The sequence below is a fragment of the Strix uralensis genome, chromosome 1 (assembly GCF_047716275.1).
Source record: "Strix uralensis isolate ZFMK-TIS-50842 chromosome 1, bStrUra1, whole genome shotgun sequence".
Taxonomy (NCBI): Eukaryota; Metazoa; Chordata; class Aves; order Strigiformes; family Strigidae; genus Strix; species Strix uralensis.
The window spans coordinates 32,795,322-32,812,073 of NC_133972.1; the positions used below are offsets into that span (position 1 = coordinate 32,795,322).

General features: G+C 38.0%; 1 protein-coding gene across 5 annotated transcripts in view; it reads left to right on the plus strand.

Annotated features, from left to right (window-relative positions):
- The window catches only part of ANKRD28 (ankyrin repeat domain 28), a 125,223-nt gene extending 115,960 nt beyond the window's left edge, over positions 1-9,263 (plus strand). For all 5 annotated transcript variants that reach the window (XM_074861598.1, XM_074861607.1, XM_074861587.1 and 2 more), the window contains 2 exons: positions 1,849-1,940; positions 7,518-9,263. In XM_074861598.1, the coding sequence (XP_074717699.1) occupies positions 1,849-1,940; positions 7,518-7,804 (379 nt within the window). In that variant the 3' untranslated portion in view covers positions 7,805-9,263. The remainder of the gene's footprint in view (positions 1-1,848; positions 1,941-7,517) is intronic.
- The last annotated feature ends 7,489 nt before the right edge of the window (positions 9,264-16,752 follow it).

Here is a 16,752-nt window from a genome sequence, read left to right on the forward strand (position 1 = left end):
ATTCCTACTAGGATGAATGACTATTTTCTATTAACTATTATGGAGAATACAGTATTCTTAATGCTTCTTGAAGATCTTCTCTCAAGTAGAATTAAGCCTATTTTGTTAACACAATCATAAGGAAAACTTAAAAATGTAGTGGTATGTCATACTGGGGAATGTATGTCAGGATGCACTATTAAAATGACTGTTCCGCATGTTTTTTTTCTTTTAAAGAATGTATTTGTGTTATAGGCAATATTTGACACCTGATATGTAGCTGAGTTATGCACATGAATTGTTAGATTGCTTTAATAATGCTATCACAGACCATTTAGGAAAAAAAACACGGGAACTTGTAAGCAACTCGTGTATTTCTCTGGCCTTAGATCACTTCTGGAATCTGTCATGTTCAAACTCCTACAGTTCTTCCAGCTATTCCCAGAGATCTGCTTGAACTAAGCAGTTAAGATAGTAAGACTTCTTTCTCTGCTTTTGCTGCTCGCCCTGGTGCACCTCAGGCAGCATGACATAACCAGAAAGCAGGAAAGGAACTGATTGCCTCATTTCTGGCTTGAAGTGGGGATGTCTTGAGAGAAGGAAAAGCAAAAATGAGATGGGAACAGAAGGGGGAAAGTATGCTACCACAGGCTCATGTAATTCCACCCACTTGCCTTGGCTCATATAGTCTGATCGAGAGATGTCATGGGGAAAAATAGGTACATATTCACACCTCTGTGAAATGTTTATATAAAATTCAAGATTTTAACAGTTGTTTAAAATATTACTGGTTTAGCAAATGTTTTGTAATACCTAAACTGATTTCTAAACAGCTTAAACAGTGTCTTAGTTTGTAACAAGATAAACATTAAAATTGTTGGCCTCTATATTAAAATCATTTTAATTACAGTACATTTTTCAGTATCTGTGGTGTGCAGTAGTTCTTGAATTTTAATACTTTAATATAAGCACCATAGATATAGCTACCCCTATTTGTGTCTTTTGTATTTCTGGTCTCTAAGTTAAGGCACTTGTTTCCAAATCAAAATACAGTTCACAGTTAATTCGAACAATTTTAAGAATCTCAAAATGAATGAAGAGCAATATAAAGCAGAAGGGAAGTAAGCTGATTATTCTGTTTCCTGCTGGGTGGTGGTAGGGTTTTATTTAAGCTAGTGGGAACCAAGTTTGAAAACTGTTGTATTTGAAAAAAGATATAATTAGAATATTTGAGGTAAAGCTACACTTTTCTTGGTTGATCAAGTCAGTGCAAAACAGCTATGGTTAATAGTTCGAGGTTTTGAAAATTAATCTGCTTTTCTTGCTTCATGCATTATACTGTAAAATAATTTTTCTATGTCTAGTCACAAGGGAGTATAGTGGTTTCTAACAGGCAGATTGATGAAATGCTTCTGCATCTCGTATAAGCATTTACATGCAATAAAATATGACTACTGTTCTGCTGTTAGTGTTCTAATGATGATTGCCAGCGATGCGCAGTAACTCTCAGATGTGACAGTATCTGTTAACAACGGTTCAGTGAAGGATTTATCAACAGTAAGGTACTAGATGTTTCTAACTTTTTAACATAATAAAGTTTCAAAGCAGGTAGGTTTTTTCTGGTAGCTACTTCCTCACTGTGTGGTGCCATAATAAGAAAGCGCACAATCGTTATTGTACTGTTTCTTTGTAATAAGAAAAGAGATCTGCTGTTTTTCCCATCTCAGTTATTATATCTATAATATTTTTATAATGTGTAAATAACATACAAGTATAAATACTTCAATAATCATTTAACTAGATGCAAGCTACCTATCTTACTTAATATCTTGTTCTAAGGTTTATATATGAGTTTGCTTGTCTTCACAGACCTCTGCATGTTGCTGCTCGGAATGGACTAACGGTTGTAGTTCAAGAGCTTTTAGGGAAGGGAGCAAGTGTACTTGCTGTAGATGAAAATGGTAAGAAAAAATTAACTTTGTTTCCCCATAAGGAACTGTGGTTTTAAACTCAGCTCACTGAAAGCAGTAACCCTTTGCCAATTTCATATAACCCTTGCAGTAGGTTCCCCCATAGAAAAAAAATGTGTTGGTGATGGGTCGTTTTAGCAAAGCCGCAGAAGTGTAACGAGAGTGAAAACTTCTAAAATAACGCAGGTCACAGCATAGAAATGTTTGGTTTGTGTTTGTAGTTTTATAATGTATACCCTATAAATACACTAGCTTTGGCTGAAATACGGTCAGAAAAACTGACTGAAAATGGTCAGAAAACATGATGTTTTACATAAGTAAAATGTATACTATATATATAAATAGATCTATACTTAAGTAAAGTATAACTTTCAGCTGTTAAGAAGCTGAATTGAATTGTCATTCATTTTGTCACGGTAGGTATACTGGTGCTAGCTTTTAAAAGCAAGTGTGAATTACAGGTCTCAAGCTTCTGGCTCTTTAGAGTTTTTTGGCACATAGAAGTAAGAAAAAGTAACTGCTTTATGACAGAGAATAAATCCTATAGCTTGTAAAACCAAAGGAAAATTAGATCTACTGACTTCTTATTTTCATATTTTCATGTAAGACATCTGTGGTCCTCCGAAGCTGTGCTTTTAAAAGCATGAGAGCTCCTGCTCTTATGCCATACCCCATGTGTCTTAAATGAAAGCAATAGCTGGGGGGGGGCAGGCTTTATGTTTTGGGTTGGTTTTTTTTTCCTCCAGAAGGGCTGTGCCTAATTAATAGTACTAATTATATTTCCAGTTTGGAAGGTTTTTCCCTCTCTTAATGTTTACTGTGACTTTCTCTGTGTGTTTCTTAAATTACACTGCTTAAAGTGACATAGGTGATTTAAGGTTCACTCCTTGCCTAAAATAGGGGACAGGGGTAACTGCTAAATGAAAGTCCTGAAAATGAAGAGATTGGAAAATGTATCTTTTTGATTTCTGTTTCTCATCATGCTAACTGGAGATGTTTGTATTTTTGTGGGCTTTTCATGTGCAGCCAGCCAGTTAGGGTGGATCTTTAATGTAACAGACTAAAACGTTGTTTGTATAGAGGTTGCACTTCTCTGGCAGCCTGAGGATTTAACTGCAACATGTTAAAACTTCTTCTTAATTCTGCTGATATTTTAAATTTTAAAGTAACTCTGCTACCTAATCTTGTTCCTCACTCTGGTTCTTTTCTTTCTAATAACAATTGCTTTGTTTATAAAATTTTAAGCAGCCTTGAGAATATTCATAATGAATTCTTCTTCTGTTGGATGAATTCGCCAGCTTGAAGTACAGTATGTGCAAAGTGATGAATAGTTTGAGTTGTGAGAGAGAAAGAGAAACCTTTCATGGGATTTATCAATCTATTTCACTTGTCACTGTAATTTTTCTTAATTCTTAGAAGTATTAGTATGTCAGCAGGCTTGCTAAACCTATTGCAAAAGTCTGCTTGATTTCCATAGTGTAACTTCTATATTAAATGGAAAAGCTGGCAGTAGTGATAGCCAGGTTCTGCTTTAGGTCTCCTTGTCTTTGATTTTTAGCATCTGCTGCTAGAGTATAAGTGTTTCTAAAGAAAATAAAAATTACATACGTTAATTCTAATAAAGTAAAAATCTAGGAGAACCTTTGATTTATTTTTTTATTAGAGAGGATTAAAAAAGTATGATTCATGCATTTTGGGGGGTGAAAGCTATCTGTTTAGCAAAGCAGACTGAAGAAATAGGAACTGGAATATTTTGCACCACAACACTGACATTCTCTTACTTTAGCATAGCTCAGATAAGAACAGTGATCTGCCACGCAAGCCTGGCATTTCAGTTAGAATTAGGTGAAACTGGAGGTAGAGTTTGAGTTAGTATTTTATGTGGAAGCATGTCTTGATATATAGAACATGTAACCAGCAGAAACTCAGCTGGTGTGGAGTGATGATTCCCTTTTTGTCTTTGAAGCTGTCCTTTTCTATAGAGGCTGCGTTACAAGCAGTCTCTATTTGTATCTATATCTGTATAAAACTACTTAATAGTTCTCTGCTGCTATATCTGGACTACAGAAAATGATTGAAAAACATTTCAAAAATGCTTTGAAGAAAACTAACGTCACTCCAATTCTCTGCCTTTCAGTTTATAAATAATTTATCAGATATTTAAAGCTCTAGATTTGAAGTCATACTGCTCTTGTTATAGAGCATCTCTTAATGTGGTGAGATCACATTTTGAGATGTTTAAGAACTAATATCTTTGGAGAAAAAAATATAATCCTCTTGGTTCTCAAAAGATTAAATGGAACTGAAACAGCAAATTAACTGTCTGGGTATACTTTCCAAAAGTAGTCGTGTTGACAGTTCATTCTCAGTTCTGTATCAGTTCTCACTCAAATCTTTAAGTTCTTTTCCCATGTTTCCACACCTGTCTTGATGAAACTTTGGCATCACTTGCATCTACAAAAATTTTGTTGAATTTTACATTGTTTATGCAATTTTACCTGTCTTAAAAGAAATTGCTAGCTTTTTCTTTCATTTGACACCAGCTGAAGTTTTATTTTTGGTCACTCAACCAACTTTTCAAGGTTTTTTTGTTTTGGGTTTTTTCTTACTAATTAACTTACTAGGCTAGCTAAATTTCCTGGTACAGTCTGCCTTCCTTTACTCATATTCTAGTTTATATTGGAGATCTCCAGTTTTCTGGAAGGAATTTTTCTTGTAAATGCTTACAAGATGACTCATGCCTCAGATGAATTTCTTCTCTTTCTGAAGTGTAAGACTTCATTCAGTTTATCTTGAGAACTGTCTTTGCACTGACCTCATTAATAACCCTCCAGTTTTCCTGTAGGCGCCTTCATGGAAACTTTCAAGCCCCAGGGGAGGGAGCAGCTCTGCATTTGGGCAGGGGCAGCCCTGGTCTTAAGGCAGTTTCCACCACTTAGGCTCTGTTTTCTGTTGTGCAAGGAAGCAGCTTCACCTCACTCTGCTTCTGGTGCCCTGTCAATAAATGAAGATAGTGAGATATTTTTTTTGTCCTGTGAAAGCTTACGCAAATACAAGTACAGATTATGGGGAACATTATATGAGAAGTGAGTAAGAGTATTTATACCTATGTTGCCCTGATGTGAATGAGCAGTTTGCAGTCGTTTAAGGGACATAAAAATACAATTTGTTCTTACAATTTTAAAATAATATAAACAAAAATAAAGTGGTGGAGCACACAGATGTCAGTCTTTCATGGTACAAGCGGTTACTTCATTTTGCTATGTCTAAGGCAATAAAACTGTGATATTTCATTCCTAGTTATGAAAGCCAGAAGCTTAAGATCTACAATCGAATATTAATATAAATACTGTTCTTAGAGAACTTTTAAAAGAAACAAGTAATCTGTTTCATTTTTCAATTGGCTGTTAGTTTTTTATGATGAACTGGGATGCTCAAAGGTAGCTGGTGACTGCTTGTTTTAATTCTTTGAGCTTTTATCAAATCATGTTAGTGAAAGAAATGGTGTTGAGTACAGACAGCTTGAATAAACTTACTTTCTGTGTCATCTTACCTTCATACAATCTGCAGCAACTGTAGAAATTAAATTGTGTGCATTTGAGTATCAATGCTGAGCCTTCTGTTCTGCCTGACGTGCCTGAAATGCAGTCTTCATCCAAGTGTAGCAAGCTCTGGCCCTTGCTTCTGAAACCTCTCAAAATGTATCTCTTCTGCAGACTGTCACTGTTAACTCTGAGCTGTTTAAGTGCTGTGATACCTTACTAACAATGAAAACATCTGCTGCGCTGCACTTCTGTACGGCCCTATCGCATGGTCAGCTGGTGCGTTTTGTGCTTGAATTATCTGTGTGTTTCCTTGGATTGTATGCTCCTTTGGGCAGGGACTGTTGTCTTACTCTGTTCCAAGCATCAATCACAAGGTCTGTCCTGAGCAAATAATAGTTCAACTGCGAGACTGTCTGTCTCCAGCTTGCTGTTTTCTTAATTTCTAGCTACAATTATTTTCCATAATGTGCCTACTTGTTTAAAACTTCTGTGCAATTGTACAACACAATAACTACTCCTGAGCTCTATCCTAACACTTGACCTGGATCTACTTCTACAATAAAGATGATTCCTTAGTAGTTGAAACACTTGCTGGTAGAATGGGCACTGCCTCATTTTCCACACCTTCCGAAGGTCTGGATAGAAATCCATCGTGGGGTTTGCTTTCAAGCCATCATTATTTAAAATTACTTGTGTACTTTTTACCTGGATTTTGTACGCCTGTAAGCTGTGGACTGGGGGTAGTGCAGGACTTGAGACTTCCAAATGTACCTGAACATGAGTCTTCCTATTGAGCTTATACCCATCGCACATCTACTGCATGCAGCACGAGGTACTGCAAGGGGGCTACAGGGTGATCTTGCCACCCACCTCTGTGTGGAGCCAGGCAGAGGGAACTTTGGTCTTGGCAGCAGAATTAGCTGTTACCTGTGGTTGCACTTACCTGACTGCCCTGCTTCTAGAGCTGCTGTTGTCACCACCAACAGCAGTGCCTCGGTGTTGTAGATATACCCCAAGACCTGTGCCAAAACTTATCCTCAGGTGCCTTGCTGAATGATTAAGCCTAAAGCCTAAGGCAGGAGCAATGCACAGATCTCCACTGAAAAGAATTTGAAGCATTTTTCTTGATGTTTAATGAGTAGAGGCAAGTAGATAGGGAAGGGGGAAGCTGCAAAAGGAGAAATGTTGGAGGATTAGTAGAGCCACAGTTACGCAGAAGAGATTTCACAGCTACGTGACCTGACTGCAAATCCTTGCACAGCCCGAGTCCTCCTGCATTTGGGGGCTGCCACAGTAGCATTGCCTGGCAGAAGAAGTTTGGCCAGACCAGTTCAGTAACCAAGAGGTGTAGTCCTAGCCTGCTAATCCAGCTGGTGTTTCCTCAAACTTCTGCAGATTTCTTAATTGATATCCCTCAAATAAAAGTTAGACATTGGCTTTATAGTTTATATTACTGTATGTTGTAATACAGTGTAGGTTGATTGAAATTGTACACTGCCTCTTCATTTACCTGGCCCTGATGCTTTAGCCAGCTTGTTACTGAGATAGGACAGTCTTATTAAAATAACTGTCCGTGATGAACAGCTATATGGAAGCTTCTGGATGAAGAAATATTTAACATGTTGAGCTGTAGTTTCTTGTAGTTGAGCTGTAGAGCTCTCTAGTGAATGCCTTCACCCATCATTGTTGGCTGCCATTAGTTGTCCCTTCTCAGTCAAGTGACTTCCTCACCATTTTCAAATCCAGGCTTTTTTCGCTGGCCTAGAGTGTCTGACTGTGCTTAATAAAACAATACTGTCTCTGTTCCAAAGCCCACTAACTTCTGGGTTGTTTTTGTAACCGGAAGTTTAAAAAAGTCTAATTGATAAGTGCATTTAATTCTATGGGTTTTGTTTTGTTTTTTTTTTAAATGGTGCAGAACTAAGTAATACACTTTTACAGCTGAAAGGTGGCATGATCTTGGAGAAATTTTTACGGTGTCTTTATTTTAAATTAAGGTGGGTTTTTTTTCTTGACTTTCTAGGTTACACACCAGCTTTGGCCTGTGCTCCCAATAAGGACGTGGCTGATTGCCTAGCTCTCATTCTGGCCACGATGATGCCTGTTTCATCAAGCAGCACGTTACCTTCCCTTACATTCAATGCCATTAATCATTACACCAACACCTCAAAAACTGTCACCTTCGATTCCTTGCCAATCATGAGGAGTGACCATAGTTCTTACTGTACTTTCAACAACATTGGCAGGGAAGGTGGCTACCCGTATACAGAAGAAGACGAACTCAATGACTCAGATTCTGAGACCTATTAGAAGCTACATTTTGCAGGTCTGAAGAGTGAACAAACCCTCATGCTGGAAGGTCAGACTTGTGCTTTTGAAAAAAGCTATCAGTGTTTGAATGCAAAAGGAGGAGGACAGACCTTTGAGAAGATGTTTTTTATTGTGGTTGCATATAAAAAAAAAATAAATCTGTGAGACTCCAGGAAGATTTTTAAGAGCATATTTTGCAGAAGAAGCATAAATTCTTGAATAAATACTTGGAATCCATGGCAAAAAAAAAAAAAAAAAAAAAAAAAAGAATGTCAAAACTGTTTTATTTAACTGTGTTCTACCATTCTGTTTCTGGTGCCAGGAATAATTTCTGCAATCTGGGCACCCCACTTGCTGTAAATGAACAACACTATTGTACAACAAAGGAAGCTAGATTTAAATATTATCAATAAAACTAAAACCATTTTGAAGGCAATAAATGAGTTTGGTACAGTAGGCATTGTTTGTGCTGCAAATTGCCAAAGGACCAAATAACTTAAAGATTTTTTTGTTTTTTTAATTAAATACATTTTTGTGAAAACTGGAATAGGTTATTTGAGAAGTTGTTTCAACCAAACCTTAATTACTTCTGGAAAAGAAGCTTAGATTTGGTTTTAAATGTTGATTTATTTTTTTTTTAAATCATCTGAAAGCCTTCCGACACTATTAAATGTTCCATGAAAGAAAGCAGATGTACTTTTAAGTTTTGTTTTCTTTTAGGTGAAATGAAAATGAACTTGTCATACTTTTATAATACTAAACCAGCTAACAAGGTGAAGTCAGGGTGAAAAATGTACAGTGTAATAAACAAGGGAAGGGGTGGGAGATGTGGGAGGGAAGCAGTAATTGTTGCACAGTTTTAGATTTTTTTAACTCTTGGGTTTTGGATCAAGGTTTTTTTTAATTTAAAAATACACTAGTTACTTCAAACTATGAAACTGCATAAAAAATTGAAATGTCTTGATAACCCTGTTGTGATTGAGAGTTCTTTTCGATAATTTTCCCACTTCCTTGCATCATAAATTTGTATGTAAGATTAAACTTGTATATCCCTATCACTTTTCTTATTTTTAAATCCTGGAGTTACAAGGGGGGGAGGTGAATTTAAAAGTATATTTCCCTATTAGAGAAAAAAGTACAGTGTCTGGTCTGTGGGAAGAGCTGTGTATCTTTGTTGTGCTCCATTTAGAAAATAAACAGCAGAAACAGGTCCCTGTAATGTAGTTCAGACTTGCCCAATTTTTTTTTTAATTTATAACAGACTACTGTGGTTTTTTTAATTGCCTGAAGAATGAAAAACTGACATAAGTAAGCTGAAGTTTTGTCTGTTAAATATGAATATTTACTTTATTTGGCTCTGCTTTAACTATAACTGTTACTTTTCAAGTGAATTTGTTTATGTACATGCAAGGAATCCTTGCATGTCCTGGTAAAGTACAAATAAATTACTACAAACTGATTCCAATTTCCTTTTTATCCTTTTTGTATTGTGAAACTGGAAATCTTTATGATATTGTAAATTATCAGCTGGTTTTCTGAACATAGTGTGGAAACACGGGACAATATTTTGATCTATTTGATAATTTTGTGGGGTTTTTGAAGAATTAATGAGCATGTACATAGAAATAGTGACTGCTTGAATACTGTATTTACCTGCACTCTTTCAGTACTTCAAGATTCCTGTATATTTTACGGAGTATAATAAAACCCAAATGTGAGTTCTACTAATGAATAATGTATTTGTATCTACTAAGCATTAATGACAAAGTCTCCTTTGTTGAACTGTTAGAATTTATAAAATCTATTTCACAAAGTCTTTGCCAGCATTTTAATTCCAAAGTGATGGTGAGTTATTTAAAGTAATTTTAAATGTTACATTACTTCATTATTCCTTTAGGTTTTCTTTTAAGTATTACTTAACCATTTGTGCCCGTGTTCATTATTTATATATGCAATATGTTTGTGAGCAGAATTAGATGACTTCAGGGAGTTCATGATTTCTGTATTTTCTTTCCTCTGAATCTTGCAAGTATGGGGCCATGTGGGAGTGATGTATGTGCCTCAGCTGAGCCTGCAGGCAGCGCTCGAAAGATCCATAGTGGCCTGTCTTGAGATTCACTGCATCTATTTAAATACAAAGGTTGAAGCAGCACAGACCCATTTTTCCTCATTCGCTTGTGGAAAATCTGAATCAGAATGCCAAGTAGCATGCCTGTTACTGAAAAGGTAACAATTGTGTATTTCTGTTAATGAAACTGTCCAATTTTTGTTGCTTCAAAGGAGCTGTGAGATGGTATTAACAGATTTTTCTTCTCTGTGCTAACTTCTATTTGACTTCAAGATGACCCATTACCTCAGTGTAATACCCTGTAGCCATGGGACAGTTTATAGGAGGGGACACTCCTATCTTATTTGAAAAATTAGGGCGGTAGAGGCAGCTCTTCATGTTCACTGTGTGCCTGGATGATGGAGGAGAAAAAGCTCAGAAGGTGCTGGTTTAACTTAAAGATTTGGATATGGAATACAGGCAAATGCAGAAAACAGTGCTGTTGAACGCCTTTGTTTCCTTATGTCAGTCGTAAATCGTGCCTCTCTTCCATTTCATTACTAATCACTTCTTGAGGAAGAAAACTTTTTCACTGTGTTAAATTGCATTATTTATAAGTTTTGTGAACTTTTTAGAGCTAAAGATCTGTCTTTTATTACAAATTGTTAATTCCATTTAGGAATTCAGAGTTACATGATTTGTCTATCTCAGAATTTATTCATTGCAATTTGTATGTATTTGTTCCTATTTAAAAAATAAAAACCAAACAAAAAAACCAAAGAAAAACCAAAACAACTCCAGTACACCTGGCAGTATGGGTAGGACAGCAATTGCACCTTGTAAGTGATAATTGGGACTATTATTAAGAATATGGTCTTACTCCAAAAATGGAACGTGATTTGTTTAAAGAACATGCTACTGTGGTCAGAGACCACTTTCTTAATTGGGAGGTCAAGGAACAGCAGGTTCCTTGATTCTGTAAAACAAATAATGTAGTCTGTAGCTGGGGGGGGGGCAGTATTTTAAAAAAAAAAAAAAAGTTCATACCTTAGTGGAGGCCTGTTCATTTCCAGAAAACTATACTGGAACCTCCATCTTTCTAAAAGTAATCTTCCTCTTTTTGTGCAGATGAATAGGGCACAATTACTGTTATAACCTTCATCCGAACACTCTCTTGGATTTTCACCAAGTGAGAGCAGTGAGCCTTGGCCGGACCACTGAAGCAGTAGATTAGAATAAAAAACCCTTTTCATCCTGAAAAAAAAAAAAATGAATGGACTTCAGGAATGAGGACAACCAGCTCTGTTCAGCTTTCTGTGTACTCTGACTTCTGGGATGTTTTCAAAGAGTTTTTCAGTTCTCAGGGTAAATGTTCTGCAGGAAAAAATGCCAAGTGAGTTAGTATTAACCTCCTCCTAGGCCGAGCTGTTACTTTTAGAGCATAGTGTGATAGCATAAATGCTGTATGCTGTTACAATGAAGAATCAGTCTGACTTCCCCCCAGCCCCTTCCAGACCCAGAGTGACCCTACTGTAATCAAAAAGATTTTTTTTGTAATTTCTTACAAAGTCTTGATCTCTCTGTGTCTCCTGCTTTGTATTACTTCCTATTAGTCCTTATTGTTTCCCCACGCTTAAGATATCTCCAAAATAATCATATAAATATATTTGGAACGATCAGAGCTAGAAATACGCACTTTTTAAACTCGGATCTTGGCTGTGGTTGGGTTTTTTCTGATTGTATATCTTCTTGTTTAAAATTCTGTCTTGTCTACCAGGCTAAAGAATTAATAAATGTTTGGTTAAAAAAAGTAAATATTTAAAAATTAATTACTTCAACGTTTTGCTCCTTTTAATATCTACACAAAGGGCAGTAAAGATCCCAAAGCTGTTACCTGAGCTGTATGGAAGATGACTGAAAAGGAGCATGAGATAATGTTTACAGATTCTTCAACTCAGTAGTTCTGGTTTTGAGAGGAATTAGCCTTGCTGTCTTGCCCAGAGATTATGTCCATTTAAAGGCAACAACTGCTGTAGTAATCCAGAATAACATACTCTATTTAATGTCATTTTACCCATGAGAATGTTCATTAAATGGAGTTGGTTGGAGATAACATGAGTCTTCTGGTAGCTCAGCTTCTTTATTGTGAAAAAAAAAAATTAAAATGTGGTGACGTTTATTAATCATGTAATAACTGGGTGAGAGGATAAGCCTGCAGAAAGATTGTAAGTAACAATGAGTACTGTACAAAGGACTGTTGTCTGGCACATACTTGTGAAAAGTTTCCTCGTGTGCATAAAAATGTGGAACATTAGATGTGTCTGGGGAGCCCATGCTACTTCATTCTGTGTTTGGATCAGTGAGGTTCACGTCTTAAAAACTGAAACCTAAACAAAAAGGGTAAGACACATTAGTTCTGGAGAACTGGAGGACGTGCTCTTTGGGTCAGTGTCCCACGGGGTAGGTGAGGGAGCCTCACAGGCTTCCCCAGCGGCAGCTGTGAGAGCAGCAGGAGGAGCTGGCAGGAGTTCCCCTCCTCATCTACTGCTTTGTCTGCTCTGTCACTCTGCTGATGGTACACAGCCACTTCCATCGTGCTTTTGGTTAAAAAGCATTGGTTCCTGATAACAGTAATTCCTGATAATCCAGTCCTGGTTGCAATCAGACTAATAACCTTGGAGAGCAGGGCCTTTGATAATCTCTTAATAAGTAGTTTAAACCTTAAACACCACTTCCATAGGTCTGGATTTAAACTCAGCAAAATTCATTTTAATAGCAGAAAAAAGTAAGCATTTAAATTCTTGAAGTTGGTCCAGCAAATTCATATAAATCCTTAAATCCAAGACTGACTGGAAATTATTGCCTCCTGTAGTAATCTCTCAATGATTTGTGCTGACTTCCTTATAATCCTTTAATATGCTGCAGAAACTGATGGGGCAGTTGGAAAATAATTCTTTCAGATTAGGATTAAATTTTTTTTTATAAATCTGTAGCTGGAACTCTAAATTGGACAAGATAAGAATTTATAAAACATCAGTCTCCTTTACAGACTGAAACCTGAAATGTTAAATGTGAAGACAAAATACAGGCTGCTCTGTTAGCTGGTAGCATTGAATTTTTTCTTTCTGGACTCCTTTTCTCACTGTAATAGCCGTACGTTTTGAAGAACGGTAAGTGCAAAGGAACCACCACGCATTAATTTGAAATGGCAAAACAAATAGTTATTCTTCAGAAAATATACTATTATTATATTTATTCATCATCTATAAGCCTTATTACAAAAATCCCTTCATTTTACCGCTTAACGGGAGAAGCAAATGCCTGGCTGGATGTTGTAAATGTCACCCGTGCCCCTAGTCTGATCCATGTATCCTCTCCCACTTACCAAGAGAAAAACTGAAACGGCAGCCTCGGAAAGAGTGTTTCTGTCCATTGTTCCGTCATCTAGAGCCCAGGAAAATCACAAGAGTTTTGGCTTCCTTTCCCTGGGAGTTACAGATGTGACTAAAATTTTCAGGCTGTGGGCTTGTTCCTGTCTGTGCAACTCACCTCGCAACTGAATGTTCCTGACGGGAAGAAGATGAGTATCCCTACTTGTGGGACTTGAACATTTCTTGCAACTCTTTCCAACCTGGTATCCCAGCCTCTTTAGCACTGTTATTTGTCTTCAAATAAAGCAGTATCTAAATTATCCATGCTTCCCTGGTGCGGTGTGTTATTCTACATTAGGATAAACTGAGCTCTCTCCATTCCATGCTACGTTTCAGCATTTCTGAAGCCGAGGTTGGGAAAGGAATCTTGCAGTATTTCAGCATGTAACTGTAAAGATAGTTGAGTAATATGGAACTTAAAGACCCTTTCAAGCTGTCTTAATATTGTTGGTGTCACTAAATATTTAAAGAGGAGAAAAGCACCTTACATTCTCTTTTTTCATTAAAATTTCAGTAGAAGCAACCAGAAATTTTGCTGTTCAGATTCACAACAGAACAAAACAAAGCCTGCTTCCAAGCCTTGTCAAATGACAGGCGTGCAGATTTTCTTCTCATTGTACCCGGGAGTTTGACTTTGTTCAGAAAGCTTAAGACACTGAGGTGTTGGATGTCCATTTATGTTAAAAGAACAGATTAGATACCTTAAATAGTTTTAAAGTAAAATCTATGGATTCACATCCTATCCTGTCATGTATTTCCTATCCCTTGCCAAATTTTGTTGTTCAAGCTGTCTGCATAGTTTTCTTAAAATCTTAAAAATCTTTCTTAGAATCTATTAACATCTTACTGAATTCAAACTTTCTAATGTCTTCTGCCAAGAGTCCGGTTGATCTGCTGTGGGTACTGGTATCATCTTGTGACTTCTGACCCATGTTGCCTACACCTGCTCTCCCAGTGGAGGGAGGACGGAGAGCACAGTGAATCTCCAAAGTACTTCCATTGCTGTTGACCATTACAAACTTGATGGAGCAATACTTCCCACTTCCACCTGTGAATATTTTGGGTTTTCAGGAATGGCATTTGTCACCACTTTTGGGGTTTTTTTAACTTACATAAACAGAGGAGGAAGGGATAGTTCTACCTAGTCGCTGAATCTGCGTGTGTGCCATAGTGGTGGTTAGGTGTTGTTTGGCTCCTCTTTCTGTAACAGTTCTGGAAATGTAATTTTCTTCAGTTGGCTCTTCTATTCACTTCAGATGGTATGTCTGAAGCAGCCAAAGAGGGCAGTCAGTTTTTTGCATTGTTCCTCTTGGGTTTTATGTGATGCTGGGATGTTTGTTAAATGCCTGATGTTGCAAGACAGGTCCTAGCCTGCGCAAGACCGTGCTGTGCCTCATGCCGATGGCTTCCTTGCTGCCATGTGGACTGCAGGAGGCCCTTGAAGCTCCATTGCTTCAGTCTGGTTCCTTTCACTTGTAGAGATCTGCCTAAATGAGCTTACCCCCACTTGTGCATTGTGAAGATCTCTGGTCTGAACAGATTGTCCCAGTCTGTCCCCAGCTCCTCAGCCTATTCACATGCCTCTCAATAATTTCGCCCCAATGTCCTGTTTGCCTAGTGTTCCGCTGATGTGCTTTCTAGAGTAATCGGAGTATCCCCACTGTAACTGTAATCAGAGTATCCCCACATCTACCTGGAAAACTCACTGGTCATGCGAGGCCTAAAGCAGCAGATCCCTTATGAAGAAACCTTTAACATCTCTGACCTGTGTGCTGTTACCCCTGCCTGGACAGACAGTTCCTGTGGTTGTCTTCCCTTTCCTGGGGGCAGTGTCAAGGCCCTTTAAAGACATCGACCCCTGCTGCCGGTCTCAGTGGTGTTGGTACAAATTTCCACATCTCAAGTCAAATTAACCTTAAAATTGGGTGATTTAATGTTGGTTTAGCCTTTAGCTGTACTTCCTGTATGTCAAAAGATCCTTGTGTTCTGGTTTGGTTTTGTTGCACTCAGACGGAAACAGTTCAGGAAGCTTTAATAAAACTGCCTATACCCACTGAAGAGGTAATAGATGATGGGCTGCGTTACAGTGTATTACGAGTCTGCCTGTGTGAACATCGGCCTGGCTGATGGCTTCTCACACCTCCTCAGTAAGCAGTATGTGGCTCCCTCAGGTGAACGCCAGGTTGTTTAGGAATAGTGCTGCATTCAGCCAGGATTGCTCTCCCAGCCCAGACTTCCAAAACCCACTGATCGGTGGTGGCAGGTATCGTAGGTTACTGCCTGGTCACCCTGCTTCAGAATGGACACATCTGTTGTCACTCAAAGATCGGAATGGGGGGTGTGGGGACAAGTTACTGGTAATTATCCATCGTGTCTGGTACTGTCTGTTCCACTGTTTTCAGTGTCTCTTTGCTAAAGGCTGCTTTCTTGGGTACAATGTATGGGTATTGGGTACAAGGTATGGGTACTGGGAACAAGGTATGGGGACACACTCTAATACCTGCTCTTCTCAGGGAGGAGACAGAGCAACATGCCCCATGCAAACGGTAAGGCCAGAAGGTCTTGTTTCTCATAGTTATGACATACCCAAAGTGTGGAATAGCTCTGTGGAATACGCTTTGCAAGTATCTCACAGATAAATACCCTTCTTTTTCCTTCCCTTAAGTATAGCAAATACACGTAATGCTATTAACTGGTTTAGCCTAATTTGTTGTGAGAACAATGGTCTGCTTTGGAACTAAATCTGAATCAGTACTTAGTGCAAGAGGATGTGTGTTTTTCAGTCTACAAAGTGGAGTGGGGAGGCTTGTCCTGAGCATTGAAATTCTCCAGCTGTTCATTGTTCCTTTCTTTTAGACTTGGTCATATGGTACTAGAACCAGAAGCACAAATAAGCACCACAAATGCTTTTCTGTTCTGCCCTGTATGTTCTTGAATTTGTGCAGCATTCAGCAAGAACACTACTATGGGTGCTAAAGAACTAACAATTTTTAATAACCCTGCAGTGGCACAGCCTACTTCTACATCCACAAGTTTCTGTCTAATGAGATACAGACATTCCCCTCTACATATTTCTGTCCAATATATGCTGCAGGATAAACAAACCTGTTGTGTTGCTGTATCAAAGCTGAGTGTGATTAGGTGATATAGCTCGGAGAAGGAAGGTTTGATAGAGCCCAAGATCATCAATATTTATATACTGTTTTTGTGTAAATATTTAAAGAATCTTCAGGTAGAAATTCAACAATTTCTTGGTTGTTTTGCTTTGAAATGAGAAAGTGAGTTCATTCAACACAGGAGCCTACTGAGCACCTTTCAGTACACACACTTGCAGCTGCCATAGTGGTTTGAGTTTGAACACGTCTCAGAACTGACGCAGACCACCAAAACGGAGACTCGCAGCTCTCCCGTTAGCGCTCTGCTCCCCTCGGCCTGACAAACAGGCTGAGCAACTGGAACGCGAGGACTCG